The sequence below is a fragment of the Sprattus sprattus genome (assembly GCF_963457725.1).
Source record: "Sprattus sprattus genome assembly, chromosome: 11".
NCBI lineage: Eukaryota > Metazoa > Chordata > Actinopteri > Clupeiformes > Clupeidae > Sprattus > Sprattus sprattus.
Window position 1 is genome coordinate 23,267,685 of NC_137909.1, and position 18,924 is coordinate 23,286,608.

Below are 18,924 nucleotides of genomic sequence, written 5' to 3' on the forward strand. Positions count from 1 at the left end.
GCGCCAAACCCCTCTGCAGGGTCAGTGTATGTAATTTTCATCAGGGGGCCACACATTAACATCTTGAGACCCACACACACATACACACACACACACACACACACACACACACACACACACACACACACACACACACACACACACACACACACACACATAAAACACACACTTACAGACACACACACACACACACACACACACACACACACAACACACACACACACACACACACACACATTAACATCTTTGGCCAGACAAAATAGCTAAGTCTTGCCTGTATTTCCCCTTCCCCGTCCTCATTTTTGCTCAGGCAAAGCAATTAGGGGGGATTCACACAGGTCTCTGGCCCACATTCATTATTTTTAATTAAGCCTTTTTTTTATTTATAAACTCACAAGGCTTTGTTTATAATGAGCTGTCAGGAGTTTTTAATCGTTAGCCCAGCGGCTCTGATACCCAACAGTAGGTCACTCAGCCATGCTGACATGGACGGATGTAGTCCATCGCCCTCACACGCGTAAAACCATGTAGGACCACGTCCTCCATTCTCCCCTCCACCAGTACAGTGACTCACTCCTGCGCTTGATAAGTGGGACTCTGATTTACGTAACATTTCTCGGGGCTTGGAGAGTAATGATCTAAAGAAGTGTGTCAGTCCGGCAGCCCCAGACTCTCTCTCTCTCTTTCTGTCTCTCTCTCTCTCTCTCTCTCTCCTACTCGCGCTGGTTTCTCTCTCTCTCTCTCTCCTTCTCTCTCTCTATCTATCTCTCTCTCTCTCTCTTTCCTACCTAACTCGCTCTGGTTTTGCTCTCAGATCTGGCCCTTGATTTAAGATGAACCCCATCCATCAGGCTGGAGTGAGACAGCGTGCCAGTCGTGGAGCCACTAAACACATCAGGGGTTAAAGATCTGAGGAGAGAAAAATCTCCAGCAAGATGACAGGCCGGCATCTGTCTTTTCCGAGGCTTTCCACCGACGCACAGAGGGGGATAACAACTATGGCAACCATAGGCAACAGTGTAGACGCAACATCAGAGGCATCATCACCATTATCAAATCTTTCGACATATTTCGATACGGGACAATTTTTGATACTTTGAGTATTTTTCCTGATCCAAAGTTAGATGGCATATTCTAACATGGCTACCTTGCTCGCTGCTACTTTAATCTTATTTTGCAACCGTTTTGCATTTTCAGTACATTTCACAGCCCATTCAGCCCCTCAAGGCATTGCCTATACCAGTGTTCCGTTGTTGTCGTGTGGAAGCTACAGTTTTTGGTGGCAATGCTATACACCTGCAGAGGATGTCTTCTGAGACAGGACAGGTGATTAATTGGCTGCCGTGCAGCCTGCAAGAACATGTACTGTACATCCAAGAAATATCAATCTGAAGTACATTAAAAGTGATCTTTGAAAGACCCTTGGAAGTAGAATCAAATTGATTTATCAACCTTATAAAAAACCTAGATAAATCAACTGCGATTTCCCTTCATCTAAAGGAGATGTCTCAGTCTCAGAGATGCATTGCAGCTGAGCAGACAGTTCGAAGGCTAATCTTACAGACGCTACAACTCTCAATCAATCAATCAATCAATCAATCATTCATTAATATGTGATAAATCATACCTGAGTGCATGTCTTTAGACATGTTTTTGAAAGAACGCCACTATTCCGAAAGTTTGACAGGCTGACCATTTCTCACTGGAAGTCTATGTGTTTTTGGTTTGTTTATTAATGGTGTCAAGGCATATAATGCATTTTTTCTATTGAGGTACATTTTTCTTAACTAAGGTATTTGCACCATCCATGAAAAAAAAAAAATACAAATTAGAGTCTGTGCCGCTGTTTAGTTTCAAACACAGACATTATCTAGTTTCAAACACAGATGCTTTTCTGACAAGGAAAACACTCTCCCGGGTGCCTCACAACAGACACACATCCACACATCTGCACAGACACACAGGGGATGCCATCCATCTGCTGGCAAAGGATTACATGGTCTTAGAGCCCCCTGCTGGTAGGCTGAAGCAGTGCATGAGCGCAGTGAGGGCGGGCGTATTGTAGCATCAGCAATCAAGCAAAGCGTAAAGAGCTGTCAGAGAGACTGAATAATTACCGTGAGTCACTCATGGGTATTTCCCTTTTAAAACAATTAGACTTGCAAATTACTGTGACAAATAACGGGAGTGACAGGATAATTACACATGCCCCACAGATTGTGGTAGGGCTATAAAGTGATTCAACCGAAAGGAGAGAAATGCAAGGCACATTTCTAACATGTAGGGCTGTAGCTTATGGGACACACAGGGTTAGTGTCGGCTTCATAATGGCCACACACTGTCATTCTGTGACAAGAGATTCACACACTTTCAACCTTAAGTGAAACATCACAAACCCTACTGTGTAGTCTTGCACATTATTATTGTATCTATAAAACATCTGCTGGTGTGGACCTCTGGGACTTTGTGAGAAAGATGTGAGTGAATAAGTGTGTGTGTGCGTTCGGATGCAGACATTCAGCTACGGTGTGTGTGCTTACTCAATGGTGTGGTCCCAGATCTTGACAGTCCAGTCAGAGCTGCAGGAGATGAAGACTTTGGGGTGGAAGTGGTTCCACTTGACTGCATCCACAGCCATGTTGTGGGCATCATACGTCTGCAGGAACTGGCTAGAGTATGCTTTTGAGCACTGAAAGAGAGAGAGAGAGAGAGAGAGAGAGAGAGAGAGAGAGAGAGAGAGAGAGAGAGAGAGAGAGAGAGCGAGAGAGAGGGAGAGAGGGAGAGAGAGAAACATATATTGAGGGAGGAAGAGATAGGGCGAGAGCAGGAGGGAGAGAGAAGACACACATAATTCAGCCATAAAACATTCTTTTAAAAGAAGCCTGTCTGACTCCAGGATGGTTGCACTGATAAAAGCTAGCTTCTTCTGTGAATGGACTACTGATGAGACGGAATATCACTCTTCAAACTAAGACAAAGAAGTTTTGATTCATGCATCGAAAGAGATGCATCCATTTTGCTCGTAAAACATTCAAACGACTTGTTAAGCGAGCCACATCCACTCTCCTGACAAAGGGATCCTGAAAGGGCATGCACGATACCCACCGAGCTAATTACAGAATCACCGGGTGGCGCACCTGCAAACAATGAAACAATTTGTTCAGTTCTCAAGTGCAGCGGAGCAGAGAGGAGCTTTTACAGCATCTAATCAAGCGTTCAGTATTCTAAGGTCTCACTCATGTTGTTCCAAAGACTCCACGTATAGTAAACAGCTCATTGTGCATTCCACATGAATATCTTCTATTTTTGCCAAGACAGTGATTTTACTTTGTGTAATATAATGCATCACAGGCCTCTGTGGCATCAAATATGCTTAAACTGCCCCTCATCGTAATTGGGGGAAATGGGCAACAAACTCCCGTTCATTTATATTTACCTCCACAATGTGAGCAGAAGTGACAGTGAGCTTGCAGGGTGCCTAGCATTCTGAGCAGACGACACAGCCCAGTTGATAAAGTATCCTACAAAGCCCTCTTGGCCCAGACTGACACTTTGGCAGGAATTAAAACACAGAAGTGAGTTTGCTGAGAGACAGACAGGTCCCTTGAAGTGTAACTGCAGACGTATGGATGTCTCAGGTCCATCCAGAACCTGTCAGTCCATCGTCATGTGCTGGAGGCACAGGCAGCCGGTGGGGGAATTGGAGGATAAGTCTACCGTGTGATGTCTTTAATGACCTGTCATGGCACTTCCTGACGGGTTCAGTGAGAGTCACTGAGTGTGTGTGTGTGTGTGTGTGTGTGTGTGTGTGTGTGTGTGTGTGTGTGTGTGTGTGTGTGTCTGAGTGTGTGTGTGTGTGTGTGTGTGTGTGTGTGTGTGTGTGTGTGTGTGTGTGTGTGTGTGTGTGTGTGTGAGTTTGAGTCTCTCTGTATTTGGCATCTGTCCAGTTACTCTTGATATAAATGTGTGTGTCAGTGAAATGGCTGGGAAGGCAGGCAGTGAGATATATAGAGCTACAATCCAGCACTGACATGAATTGGTGTGAAAACCCGATGGCTAATGGTGGCCACATGCATGTTTCTAGAGCACAAAGACTAATAACTTTTCTGTAAAACAAGCCATCTGCCATTTATTTCTACCATGAATTGCCATGGAGTTAATGAACTGCTGCCATTGTTTAGGGAAGTTTATTCCATCAGACAACTCACCTTACATTCACTATGAAGGCCACAACTACCTTGGAAAGATCAGATGTGTAAAGTATGGGGGGGGGTTTGGTTGGTTTCTTTATGCATTAACCTGCCATAAATGCATTTGTATGCAGGTGTGGTCTCTTGCATTGGCAGTGTGTGAACTTTTCATCCATTTCATTTTTTAGGGGCCAAATGTGGCATGTTTACCCCTGATAAGAGGCTCAAAAGTGCATCTGTCTGTTAAGTCTGGGCAAAGTGACAACTTCAATATGCTAACCTATCTTCCACCTGCAGATGGAGGATAATTAGACAGCTGTGCTTGAAGTGTGATATTTGCTTAGGTATGAAGACATGTAACTGAGCTTCCATGTGTGTGTGTGTGTGTGTGTGTGTGTGTGTGTGTGTGTGTGTGTGTGTGTGTGTGTCTGTGTGTGTGTGTGTGCCTGTGTGTCTGTGTGTCTGTGTGTATGATTTGAACATACATTTGTGTGAAAACATGCTTGTGTACAGTATGTGTGTACTATAAATGTGTGTCCATTTGTTTGAGAGTTTGCAGGTGGGTATGGTTGTGTGTCTGTTGGCTCATACTGTGTGTTGTGCTTCTATCCACCTATGTTTACAGCACATGAAACTGTCTGTGATGCATTGGCCTGCCTGCTGCTTTGTACAGGCTATTCATCTCCTGCCACTGCCTGCCTGAGTCATCACACTTAAATCCATACTGTGCATGTGTGTGCGTGTGTGCGTGTGTGTGTGTGTGTTTGTGCGTGTGTCTGTGTGTCTGAGAGAGTGTGTGTTTGAGAGTGTGTGTGTGTCTGAGAAGGTGTGTGTGTGTGTGTGTGTGTGTGTGTGTGTGTGTGTGTGTGTGTGTGTGTGTGTGTGTGTGTTATATGATGACATAAGACAGGGAGCTTTTAGTTTTACAAAACAAAGTGTTTCCTTGTCTTCCCAGAGGGTAGATGGGACAGCCCGCTGACAGGACTAAAGGCATTTTTATACTTCTACGATTCTCTCCGATTTGGTCGTAGAGGGACACTTTGGCACGCCTTGGCACGCCTTGGTAACACCTTCACCCAGGTGTTGCCGCCCATCCGACCCGTCGGAGAGCCGTCGGAGAGCTGGTCGGAGACAAACGCTTTTTTCTAACTTTTCTTAAAGAGACGGAGAGAGTCGGAGACCCCCTTGGCTGTGATTGGCCAGTTTACGACATCATTTCCAAACAACATCATTTCCGGAATCACACATGTCAGGACCTCACATTTCCTGTTTTCTGTCAAAATGTTTTAGTACGACTTTGGTAAACTACAAAGCTGCACAGCATGCAGCATTAGGCTACCGTATTTTATATAAACCCTCGAAAAGTACATTTCTCCCGACCACTGTTGGTCTCTTGGCTGGTGGCTCGGTGTTGAAAGTGCCTTCTCCAACCAGCTTCAACTGACATCTAACGTAATTTGCTACGGAGTAATGCTGGCAGCATAATTACTTTGCATCTATTAAATAGGAAATGTATTTCATGTATGTGTAGAACCTATTTAGAATGACTGACTTTACATAAAACGGCAGTGAAAGACATTTGAGTCAAACATTACTTTTGCCTCAATGAGGGTGGCGTGTGAGAGCATAATCGGCACGACAACGTTGTACTTATTAGCAGCACACTTTTGAGAGTTATTGTGAATACGCTAACGCTTGATTTAGCGGAAAATCTAGTAAACGTACGTACCACCTGTCTCCTGTTCTGTTGTTGTTGTAGTTGTCGCTCAAATCGCTACAAGCACGTCCTCTGCTTATAACTCAAACTAGTCCAGCAGCTCCACCATCAACCATTGTCTGTTAGTTGTTAGTTCTCTTGTTGTGTTCCTGATATAACTATAACACTGCATGTGGATTGGTATGAAGACTGCAGTGGGTTTAATTTTCTGCCCCTTACTTCATAGTTCTACGGGTATTTCTGTTCGAAGTGTGCATGCTTTGTTTTATAGTGACGTTTCACGCTAACACTTTTGACAAGGGCAACCGTCTCGTTGCAGATTAAACACATCGGTTTTGTCCTGCCCACAAGCAGCACAAATGCATAGCCTACTTGTCAGTCCACTCTGTCTTAAATTCGAGAGTTTTGGAATCAACTTTTCGTGTGTGAGAGCCTGGCAGATGATCATTAGTAAGTGTGCTAATGTATGTGTTTTTCCAACATATTCATGGTTGAAATCGCAGTCCCACAACTGTATGTTGAGGTATGCATGTTCTTGCTGTGTGTCTGATATAACTATAACACTGCATGATGTATGATGAATACCGTGGGTTTATTTTTCTGGCCCTGTCCTCAGAGTTTGGGGGGTAATTTTGTTCGAAGTGTGCATGCTTTGTTTCATAGTGACACATTCACGTTACCACTTTTTGACAAGGGCAACCGTCTCGTGGCCAATGAGTGCATTGTCATAGCGTTGTAGTTATTCAAAGGTTACCCAGCGATCATTGCAGTATGAATGTGACAAAAATACCAAAGAAAATAAGAACGTATTCATTTTATTGGATCGTTTTATAATAGTTTCTGTATTGTATGTAAGATAAGCATATCGTTTTGTTATAAATCGCAATGTTTTTCACAAAAAATGACCACCACGATGGAGATACATTTGCCTACTCAAGTGAATATATAGCATTAGACATGTTAGCATTGACTGTCTGTGCTACATGTCTCCAAGGCCCATGTGACTGCACCTGCCCGACAGGTCTTGAAGCAGCATCCGTGTCATGTCATTGACAGTTGGGAGGAAAAACAATCAATGACTTCCAATAAAGAGGTTATGTGGTAGCTACGGGCTCGACAAACAGTAGTTACCCCACCCAGCGGTCTGGCGTTGAATAGGTTGAATAGGCTTTAGGACGCATAGCCGTCGGAGTAGTATGTAAGCCCGACCAGTACGTTCAATTTTTTCTGAATCAACCGCCTGCCCCCGCCCGCCCATTTTTTTTTCGAGGACGGAGAGGGATGCAGAAGTATAAATTAGGCTTAAAGCTGCTCTGCCACGGAAAACAGATGAAGGGGTGGTCTCAAGGAAGATAGAAAGGGAAATGTGCACACACACACACACACACACACACACACACACACACACACACACACACACCTAAACAAACACACAACCAGAGAGATAGGGTAAGTACTGCTCACAGGCAAAAGGAGGATAAGGGTGAGGGGAAACTCTGCTCTGGCCACCTCTGTAGTGGTAAAGTTCACAGCACAAGCACTCAGCAAGACCTTGTGCTTACAAACACATATTATACACACACACTCTCACATACACACACACACACGCTCTCAGATACACAAACTCACTCACATACACATACACACACACACACGCTCTCACATACACACACTCACTCACATACACACACACACACACACACACGCTCTCACATACATACACTCACTCACATACACACACACACACACTCTCTCATACACACACTCTCTCACATACACACACTCACTCACATTCACACACACGCTCTCAAATACACACACACTCTCACATGCACACACACACGCCAACGCAGACACACACACACTCAATTACACTATCACACACAAACACTTTCACACACACAGTGTTATTTCTCACCTTGTGGATCTTTCCCTCCTCTGTGCCAACCAGGAACAGGTAGTCTATCTGCTTATGGAAGTCAAACGATGTGCCACATGCTACGGGAAGCATAGAAGGACAAACAATTAGGCACACATCCCAAACTGAACAGAAACATAGAGGTTCTTCATTTCTCATTCCTCAGCCAGCCACCCCATCACTGAGGTGCCCCAGTTATACAGCAAAAAGCAACCAGCCGTCTCTGTTAATAATTGGCCAAATCAATTTATAACCCCCCCCCCCCCTGTGAATATTATGAGAAAACAGTTTCCTTTGCTTCAGCGATATGTCTCTGGAGCCCGGCCAACCCCATCTGTAACATATGGAGCAGATGACGGAAATCCAATACCATCGCTACCAGCTGGACTCCCAGCATGGGCCTGCCGTCCACGGCTTTCAGCCCGGCCTCCTGTCAGTACTCAGTACCAACCCTGACAGACCAGCCCAGTCTGGATCGTATCCTCCTCTCCTGTTTACCTGAGCCTCCCTCATCCCTACCAACCCTCCCCTCCCCCGACAGAGATTAAGCCCCAGGCTTGACATAAACGAGTCTACTGATGGAAAAGGTTCTAATAAAAATGCAGCTGCGAGGAGAGTGGATATTACCGACTGACAGATGTGGTCAGTGAGGATAGGCAACATGAGGGCGCTTCAATCGGCACGATTAGACCTTGAGCTCATCTGAGAAAGCCTGGCAAAGCATTACAATCCTGATTGGCAACAGTATCCTACTTTTTACAGTCACAGTCTGCATCTGAACTTCCATACAACTCATTCTAATATTTTAAGTGTTTATGAAAATTCCACTAAATGAAATGCATTTTTCCATCCACTATGTTATGCCAATAAAAAATGGACACTCCTATATAAGGGAGGAATTGGAACAGCTGGGGATTCAAAACTTGAAGTTCTCAGGGCAACATTAATAGAAACACTCCTTAAAATCACAAATGCGATTTCATGCAAATAAACCCATTGCCATCAACCTTAGTCGCATTATAACCAACTTGAATCCGGTTCCCTCTAGTGAATTAATTTCTTATTCGGCTTAGAAGAGTTCATGCAAATTTCAGGAGTTTCCACTCTTCGAATGGTCACCTAACTTGTGTGTGTGTGTGTGTGTGAGTGTGTGTGTGTCAGTGTGATCGTGTGTGTGAGACAGAGTGTGTATGTGTGCTGACACACTTGTCTTACCCATGGTAGGCAGCTGCAAGCCTTCTGTCCCATCTGACGGAGAGCCCTCTAAAGACAGCTTAATGATGTCTGTATACACCAGCTCATTCTGCAGTAATAAACAACAAACACACACCCACACACACACACACACACACACACACACACACTCAAACACACACGCACACACATGCACATGTTCCCGCACGCAAACAGACAGCTGATCAGCCAATGTTTACAAACGAAAGCACACTATCAGCGATGGGCATTTGCTCGCTCACCTTGACCAGGGTCCAGGACACCACTCTGCCATCAGACGACACAGAGAAGAAGTTGTGATTGTGGTCCATGTCATCGCCCTGCCAACGCACCTAATGGCACACAACCAGACCACCCACAACATTATGGTTAATGGAGCTTCTACTCATAGAGCACTCAAAGCGCTTAACAGATTAATGCCTAAGACATCTACCTATTCACACACCGATGGCAGAGGCTACTATCTAGGGTGCCAGCATGCACATTGGGAGTGGTTGGGGCGGTTCAGTGTCTTGCTCAAGGACACTTCGACACTTGGTGAGGAATCGTCGGTATCAAACTAGCAACCTTCCGATTGCTGAACAACTCCTCTACCTCCTGAAGCACTATCGCCCCCATTTCTATACAGGCAAAGGCACAGAAGGCTCTGGACACCATCTTTATGCTTTCGCAAGAGGACGCTCCTTTCCTAGTCATTAGGAAACCACATCATTCACAGGCAAAATTGATCCTGTCCAAGGACAGTAAAGGCCCCATTACCACGAGATGCTCGACTGAACCTTTCTCTCAGATTCAGTATGTAGTTGAGTTTATTCAGATCTAATCAACACCTGAGAGAGATCAAATCCAAGGGCAGACATCTTGTTTTCCGTTTCTTTTCTTTCCCCTTTTTGACGATGAATGACTTTGTTATTCAGGGCCATTATTTTAATCAGGAGCTCTTTCCGCTGGCTTCATGACTTCAAACCAGGGAAAAAGCATAGCCGCAGCTTTTATGTTCTGATCAAAGCCAGAGCCCAATGTTTAATCTTGGTACTGATAGGACAACACATCAACCAGGGACATCCAAACACACACACACACACACACACACACACACACACACACACACACACACACACACACACACACACACACACACACACACACACACACACACCACACACACACACACACACAAACACACACATCCTAACACACATAAATAGTGCAGCCAAATAACCTTGTGCCAGACGTATACTTCCTCACATCATGAATACACAAGCATTCTCTCTCAAATATACCCATACTCTAGCACTCACAAACAAACAAACAAACACACACACACCTGCCAAACAGGATCTGTGTGTTTGCCAGACTTAGCAGTGCTTTTGTAGATGGGCTGGGTGCCCTCCTCCTTTAGGCTGTAGACGCCCACGCAGCCGTCATAGAAGCCTACGGCCACCAGGTGGGGCAGCTGGGGGTGGATGTCCAGGCACATGATGCCGGAGGTGGTGGGGTAGGTGCACTCAGGGAAGGTGGGGTTCTTCAGGGAGTAGAACAGGAGCATGCCTCGGCCCTGTTTAGTAAAATCATCTGTCAGAGAGAGAGAGGAGGAGAAAGAGAGGGGAGACAGAGAGGGAGAGAGGAGGAGTGAGAGATAGAGAGAGAGAGAGAGAGAGAGAGAGAGAGAGAGAGAGAGAGAGAGAGAGAGAGAGAGAGAGAGAGAAGGGGAGAGAGAGAGGGAGAGAGACCTCTGGGTCAGTATGGTGTGTGGGATGGTGTTTGACACTGGAATTCCCTCTCATATATTGTAGATAATGTTTTCTTTCTACCTTGATAACTCATTTTACCATGCGGTGGCTATTATCAATGTATAAACCTTGAGGGAATAAAGCATCGGCTTCACATCTTAATACGTTAAATTTATTAGGAGGGGGATTAGATATTACTTACATGAGCCAAGGCCTACAGCAAACAGGTCTCGGTTACTTTCATTCCTAAAGGATGACACAAAATTGGGATAATACATTGTATGATTTTAATATACAATTAATGTATCCAATAAATCCAAACTGACCATTTGTTAAATATAATATATCCACCTTAGGCAGGCAATCATATACTCTTTAATTTTACATTACTCTTTAATCCTGGCTCTTCACACCTACAATATATTCCATGAAACATGTTGTAAGTGTGCAGACTGACCAGCAGAGGGCAGTGACAGCCAGTCTCTTTGCTTTGTCGTACTGGAACTTCCACAGCGGCAGCAGGGTGCCCTCCTGGTCCCGGAACTCGTCCGAAGCGTCCTCAAAGTACTTGAAGTCTGGAGACACCCAGGAGACAAACACACACAGAGGAGACATGACTCACTCACAAGTATGACGGCAGCAGCAGCAGGACAAATCATCAAATGAATCATCAGTGGCACAAGAGGAGAAAAAAAAGGGGACGTACCCTGGGCGATGTCGTCAAATGTGTTCTGGTTGACCATGCGCTCCACAATCTTTGCTGCCTTTGACACTTTACTGATGTCATCACTCTGTCAGTGGTGAGAGAGGACAAGGGCTCAGCTTGAGAGGCTCTTTTACACTGATCTACGTCAGAGATGACTGCACATTGTTCACTCTCTGAGAATTCTGGCTTTATTTAGCGACAGAGCAATGTCACAACATTAGGTGTTGATAACCACAGACCATGTAGGTGTAGCTCAAAAGGGTCTCTAGTGACACTTTATAACATGAACTATAGATATTTCAGATGTATGTGCATATACAGTGGGGAAAATAAGTATTTGAACCCCTTGCGATTTCACAAGTTTGGCCACTTGCAAAGAAATGTGTGATCTATAATTGTAATGGTAGGTGTATATTAACAGTGAGAAACAGAATATCTGCATTTGAAGCAAAAAATAAGTATTTGAACCCCCAAAACTGACTGACAAAAATGACTTAGTACTTGGTGGAATAACCCTTATTGGCAAGCACAGACGTCAGATGTTTCTTGTAGTTGGTCACCAGGTTTACAAACATCTCAGGAGGGATTTTGGTCCACTCCTCTTTCCAGATCCTCTCCAAATCTTTAAGGTTGTGTTTTCAATGGGAGGGAATGAGGGAATGAGCTTCAAGCCCAATATTCCACGTTACATGGCCCCATCCATAGTCCCCTTGATGCGGTGGAGTCGTCCTGTACCCTTGGCAGAGAAACAGCCCCAAAGCATAATGTTTCTACCTCCATGCTTGATGGTGGGTATGATGTACTCTTGGGGTCATATTCAGCATTCCCCCCCCTGTCAAACACGGCAAGTCGAGTTGATGCCAAAGAGCTTGATTTTGGTATCATCTGACCACATTCTGTCTCCCAATCCTCCCTAGAATCATTCAAGTGTGCAATGGTAAACTTCAGATGGCCCTGTACATGCGCTTCCTTGAGCAGGGGGACCTTGCGAGTGCTGCAGTACTTAAAAAAATGACGGCGTGGTGTGTTGCCAATGGTTTTCTTGGTGACTCTGGTCCCAGCTGCCTTGAGATCATTCACAAGCTCCCCCTGTGTAGTTCTGGGGTTATTCTGCACCTTTCGAATGATCACTGATTCCGCACAAGTGGATATCTTGCATGGAGCCCCAGACCTAGAGCGGGTGACAGTTGTTTGGTGTTGCTTCCATTTATGAATAATCGCACCAATAGTTATCTGCTTTTCACCAAGCTGCTTGCCGGTGGTTTTGTAGCCCATTCCAGCCTTGTGCAGGTCTACAATCTTATCTCTGACGTCCTTGGACAGCTCTTTGGTCTTGCCCATGGTGGTGAGGTTGAAGGTGTGAAGTATAATTCTTTGGACAGGTTTCTTTTATACAGGTCACCAGTTGAGATCAGGTGTACCTTGTTAGACCTAATGAGGACTAATCTGTGTGCTTTTTGGGCACATAACTGGCCATTGGGAGCCAGAATTCTTGCTGTTTGCTTGGGGGTTCAAATACTTATTTTTTGCATCAAATGCAAATAAAGTCATAAATGTTATAAAATGCATTTTTCTGGATTTTTTTGTTGATATTCTGTTTCTCACTGTTAAAATACACCTACCATTAAAATTCTAGATCACACATTCCTTTGCAAGTGGCCAAACTTGCGAAGTCGGCAGGGGTTCAAATACTTATTTTCCCCACTGTAAGTGTCATAACACTCCTGAAGTGTACTGCGTCAAAAATTATTTTCATACTGATCGAACCACAATTATCATTAATATTGTATCATGTTGATGTATCATGTTACATCAGAAAAAACGAAAAACATGAAAAAAAACAAGAACATGATTTTTCAAAGGAGAGAAACATTTCTAAACTGTTTCTCCACCGCATTGCACTAAACAGGTTATGATTCCATGTCCTTTCTAGACCCATGGTACGTATTTCCCAAGCTCACATGGTTTTGTGAAATTTGAATTTCACAGTTTGCTGTTACCAGCCACCCTTACCCCAGAGTCATACTTTGCCTGAATACGCAAGGGTCCACCAGGGTCCAAGTGACGTAAATGTCATCATCAGTCCGCTCTGTACGGACGTACGTCTATACACACTCCATTTTTTTTTTACTACTACACCACTATGCTACAAGGGCACCAAGTGTGCATGGACAGACCCCCTAGTATTATAATAGAAAGTATAAGGAGAACAACTACACGTCTGTTGTGTCCATCAGCTGTCCGTATGCACGTCCACAAACAAGTATTATCAAGGCATTAGAAATGACACACACAGAGCAATGGCGCCTCTTGTGTTTCATTGGTAATGTTACACTCATTGGTAGTGTTATGCTGAATCCAAACTGACCTAAGGGGGGGGTCCACACTTCACTTCACTTTAAGAGATTGACTTCATCGACTTAACTTAATTACTGTGTTTACATATTTATAAGTCTCTCAAGATGAGGAACTGACAGGCTGAGAAACTAGCCTACTAAGAGGTACTTATGCACACGCTGTGGCACACACACACACACACACACACACAAACACACACACACAAACATACACACACACACACACACACACACAAACACACACACACATACACACACACACACACACACACACACACACACACACACACACACACACACACACACACACACACCTTTACGAGCACATACTCCGACACACACACACACACACGCAGGTAGGCTCACCTGCATTTCCACCATCATCATCTTCTTCTTGCCTTTGTCCTCATCTTTCTTTGTGGGCAGAGCTTTCTGCTTCTCCTTATTCTTCTCTTGTTTCTGCAGCTCTTCCAAATAAGCATCATAGATCTCCCACTGAGGACAAATGGGAGGGTCAATGAAGATTGCATATAGAGTTTAGAAATTCATATCTGATCTTGGAACAGGAGATATTCATAGAAAAACAGGGAACAGAGAACAGATCCATTGCAGTTAAGACGCAATACAATACGCGTATCATAACAAAGATGCAATTACTATAATTTCAAAACTGGCATCACTTACTGTGGCTTATTAAAAACTAACGCCAGTCCACTCAATTGGAGGCATTATAAGACAGTACTCTTACCTGATTGGCTGTTGCTGAGAAGTTTGCACAAGGAGGGGGTTCCGTCTGACATTCTCTCTCCTTATGTACAGAAAAAAAAAGACCTAAGCATATATTGATTGCTCAAACATTTCATGAATGTCATAAACGTTTAATGCTTTGGCAATGACAGTCTGGGAGTCTGTGAAAGGGCTCCAAATACCAGCCTAAAAAACACTCCCAGCACACCTCCTCAGAAGAGCTTTTACAGGCCAATAATGAACTACCTGACGGTCTACTAGGCATTGCTTAGCCGTATAAATTCTATGAGGAGAATGCATTATCTTAGAGCTAAACCTGGGGCATTATTGGATCTTATTTTATGCTAATCCAGCATAAATCATGTAGATACATATCTCCAGTATGTCAGAGTGCAGGCACCGATGGCTTAAGTTGTATGAAACATTCCCTGCCTTGTCGCCACTAGTCTCCAGAGTAACACTGCTGAGGGGTGGATGGTGCTTCATCATGCACATCAATATGTATGCTAGTAATATTAAATGTCACAGTCACCTCTCTGCAGCTATTGAGCACAGGGCGTATTCTCTCCCTTTGAGGGAAGTGTGGAAAAATATGAAGCAGAAAGTCCCTGACAGCACAGCAGCAGAAACAAAAATACTTGTATTTGCTCGACTGAATAATTCACACTCCTCTCTTTAAGTAGTTTATGTTCCTTAACCAATGAAGGGTTGTTTAACATTTTAATTAATTATCCAGGTTCATCAAAAATTAGGGCAATGTTAGGCTATTTATGGTACTTTTTCATAACATTCCAGCTACTGAATATTAAGTATTGCTCTTCATATCCCTAATGCCTCCTACTCTTCTTTGTGATAGATAAGGTTTCATCAGTGCAAACCTCTGTTGCTAAACTCTTTCTTTGTGAAGCTCTGCCTTTGGCTACTGTACCCTGAGGGGGTTGTTGAGTGTCTGGGAGGCTCGCTCGCTGAAGTTGAACTGGTTGGCCGCCTTCTGGCCGCCGCCCTTGACCTCCACGCTGTCGGGCCTCTCCTCCGCTCCACCCTCCTCACCCGCTTCCTCCTCTGCTTCGGCCTGAGGAATGATGAGATGACAACGGGGTTTACATTACCTCACCTCGATGCAAGACAATACAACAACACGTCTAGAAAATACTGGATTGATTCAAAACAATTGCATGACTCAGACATCAGCACAAGTGCAACGGATGTGGAATATGAAGCTTCTGTACATCTGGCAACTGCACTAATTTTCAGTTTAAACTCTCAGTAGTCTCTTCTGACAGCACGCTACCGTAAGAATTACTTGCATTTCAATGTGAGAATTGTGCGTATTTAAATCTAAGACATGGTACCTTTTGTAAAGGTTAGAATTGAATTGTGTGATATATTAGGTGTCAAGTTCCTTGGGCTTACAGTCATGTGCTTAATTATGTGGATTTATGATGATAAATGGTTGTGAATCGAGTGTGAAAGTGCCCCCTCATACCGGAGCCTCAGTTTTCTCCTCATCTGTCTCCACTCCAGCAGTGTCCATGGGCGTTTCTGTAATACAGCTGTATTATTCCAATGCAGATAACAACCATGTTTCATAACCTCCAGTACATCCCAGTTCCCAGAGGGCCACAACACTGTACAGTGGTCCTGATGGCAGGTTGGCTAGTAAATAAGTAGAGTACAAACTGAACTTGTAAAGACACCATACTTTCTTTATGCTCTCCTTATTTTGAATGTATAAGTACCATGTTATACGATATATTGCTGAGAATCACTTATGCTGACTGCCATTGTCTAAATACTTATCTGGTGCCTCTGTCAGACTGAATGTCCTATGGAGCAAAGCATACCTTCTGGGAGGCCTTGCTTGGCCCTCTGTCTGCGGGCCTCATCGGAGTCCCTATGAAGAAGATTTCCGTCCAGGACAAAGTGAACTGCCAGTTGGTCAACGCTACTGATGGCCTTATAAGAGCGCTCCTAGAAACATGGAATTGTATATATCTTTAATAATCTTCACATATTTGTTCTAATTGTTTGTCGTTTCCAGAGATGGTATAGTGTCCCTGGGAAGACCCTGTAGCTGAGTGTTTCAACACTTCAACAGGAATAAACAATAACCATGATCTAACACATCCCATGTCCAACTCATTGCAGAAACAACTGATCCTATCAACACAGTGGTCTTCCACAGTGGTCTTCCTTTTTACTTCATGTGATTTAAGATAAGTTAAATTAAATGTACTTTGAAGCTGTAGCGGACAATATTCTGTGGAGCGTGAGGATTGTTGGCTGTCAGGATCCTCGTGAATTCCTCTTTCAGCTCCTGGAAGACAGAAACACAATGAAAAGTGGTCATTAGTACACATAGTAGATTGGGATGTCCCATATTTTGGTCTGAGGTTTAGACAAAACGGATAAATGCAACAGGGATAACTTCCCATGGTATTACACATTTCAGTTCATTATACTATGACAGTTTGTTGGAAATTGTGTTTGGCAAACATATTGTGCTTTTCCATCTTTCCATCTTGACAAAAAGAAACAGAATCATTTGGCTGGAAAACTGATTGAGATTTGACACTGTATGATGTCTAATGTATCTGGTGATACTCACTGTTTCAGTCAGGTCCAGCTGGTCCGGTGGTTTCACCAAAGTTTTCCCTTGTGTCCAGTCCTCACCCCCTTCACCCAAGTCTGCACCATCCTCATCATCCTAATCCACACATCACAGAGAACCGCCATTGACACCGGCCATTTAAACCCACAACACAGCGACAAAAAAAGTTTTGCATTTGGTAAAGCATACCGCCCGACACAGATCCGTTATAAAGCTGCATCGACTCTTGCCTCAACAAGGCTTACCTTTTTTTTGGTCGCCACTTTGGTCGCCACTTTTGTCCCCTTTGCAGCAGTGGCCTTGGGCAAGGAAACCGACCCCTTCAAAAAGGTAAGGTAATTGTATGAGTTCAACATCGGCAGTTCACTGGAGTAATGTCGGATGACTTTAGGATGACTTTGTGGAAAAACAGCTCACTGCCATCACATTGAGCAAGGTGCTAATTTGATTATATTTGGCAAATTTCATATCCACAAATGCAGATTTGACCAGATTCTCTTATGAATTTGCACAATACACTGAAACACTGGACAGCATACCCACTACCAAAATAACTGTAACCTTTTGTGTTGGGTTCGTTTAGGTGAAATCCTCACTTATTAAACAGACGAACTGGAGGGAGACAAGGATGCTCTTGGACAGTTCACAGTTTAATGGATCACTTCTCAGTCTTCGACTTTCCAAAACTCTAACGTCTCTTCCCTGATCCTCCAAAATCATAACATGTCAACATCCGTTTACATTGATGCATTTCCAATAACTTTACTAACAAGAGAAGTCCTAGATGAACTAAATGTAATTTATAAAATCCCAACTTAGATATAACTTCTAATTTAATTAACTTTAATCGAAAATGCTCCAGCTTACAGAACTATGAAAATATAGAGAGAACTCTTAAATGGGGAATAGTGTCATCTATTTTCCTTGTTGTATCGAATTTTTGTTTCCAATTTGTGTAAAGTGTGTCTAACTTCTTTTATTTATTATTGTATTTTATATTGATTCATTTGTTGTTACATCATTGTTGATTTGCTGAGCACTTGTCTGCATGTTGGTATACTGTTTTGCAATAAATGTGGAAAAAAAAAAACTTTGAGGAAGGTGAGTTTAGTTAAATTAACGTTAGCTATAAAAGTTAGCTTGTTCCAAGAAAGCGTAACGATAGGTTCTTAGTATGGATTATTTTCTTACTTATTCATATATCTTCCTAATTAGTTAAAGTTATTCTGACATGTTATTTCGAACGACTGTTGATTTTGTCAACCTTATCGTGAGCAAACTAAATAACGTTAATGTTTACTTACCCCTTTGGCTTTGGCAGCCCCAGTTTTTTGTGGCACAGGCATCGTTTCAGTGTTACTTTGGGTGCGCACTATGAAAGACCGCTACTTAGTCATTCACCATAAGGAGAATGGTAAATAAAGGCAGCTTAAAATTGTTTCCAATTTGATACAGTCAGTCTTACAGCAGAAGTAAACAAAAGTGTAATTTTCACTTTCCTGTCTAGGTTGCTCCCCTTCAACTGTTTGCGTTGGTTGCTGTGGCAACGATCAAGCGCGAGGGTGTTCAGTTGTCAGTTCTCTTGTTCAGTTTAGCTCAGGGACAGTTCAGTTGTTGTGGCCTGGCAGTAATGATATAACAAAATTCAATCTGTGCTGAAGCATCAAACAGTGTTTCATTAAATATAATAAACAAATAAAGTCATTTATAAA

General features: G+C 43.4%; 1 protein-coding gene across 1 annotated transcript in view; it reads right to left on the reverse strand.

The window, feature by feature from the left end:
* Positions 1-18,558, reverse strand: part of dnai1.2 (dynein, axonemal, intermediate chain 1, paralog 2) — a gene marked incomplete at both ends in the record, with an annotated part of 34,496 nt that extends 15,938 nt beyond the window's left edge. Inside the window, 17 exons of the mRNA XM_080847529.1 lie at positions 2,541-2,689; positions 7,826-7,905; positions 9,041-9,128; positions 9,301-9,390; positions 10,386-10,633; positions 10,994-11,037; positions 11,249-11,366; positions 11,498-11,582; positions 14,221-14,349; positions 14,603-14,662; positions 15,530-15,673; positions 16,088-16,143; positions 16,446-16,572; positions 16,838-16,918; positions 17,210-17,308; positions 17,458-17,532; positions 18,517-18,558. Coding sequence (XP_080703655.1) covers positions 2,541-2,689; positions 7,826-7,905; positions 9,041-9,128; positions 9,301-9,390; positions 10,386-10,633; positions 10,994-11,037; positions 11,249-11,366; positions 11,498-11,582; positions 14,221-14,349; positions 14,603-14,662; positions 15,530-15,673; positions 16,088-16,143; positions 16,446-16,572; positions 16,838-16,918; positions 17,210-17,308; positions 17,458-17,532; positions 18,517-18,558 — 1,715 coding nt within the window. The remainder of the gene's footprint in view (positions 1-2,540; positions 2,690-7,825; positions 7,906-9,040; positions 9,129-9,300; positions 9,391-10,385; positions 10,634-10,993; positions 11,038-11,248; positions 11,367-11,497; positions 11,583-14,220; positions 14,350-14,602; positions 14,663-15,529; positions 15,674-16,087; positions 16,144-16,445; positions 16,573-16,837; positions 16,919-17,209; positions 17,309-17,457; positions 17,533-18,516) is intronic.
* Between the last annotated feature and the right edge of the window lie 366 nt (positions 18,559-18,924).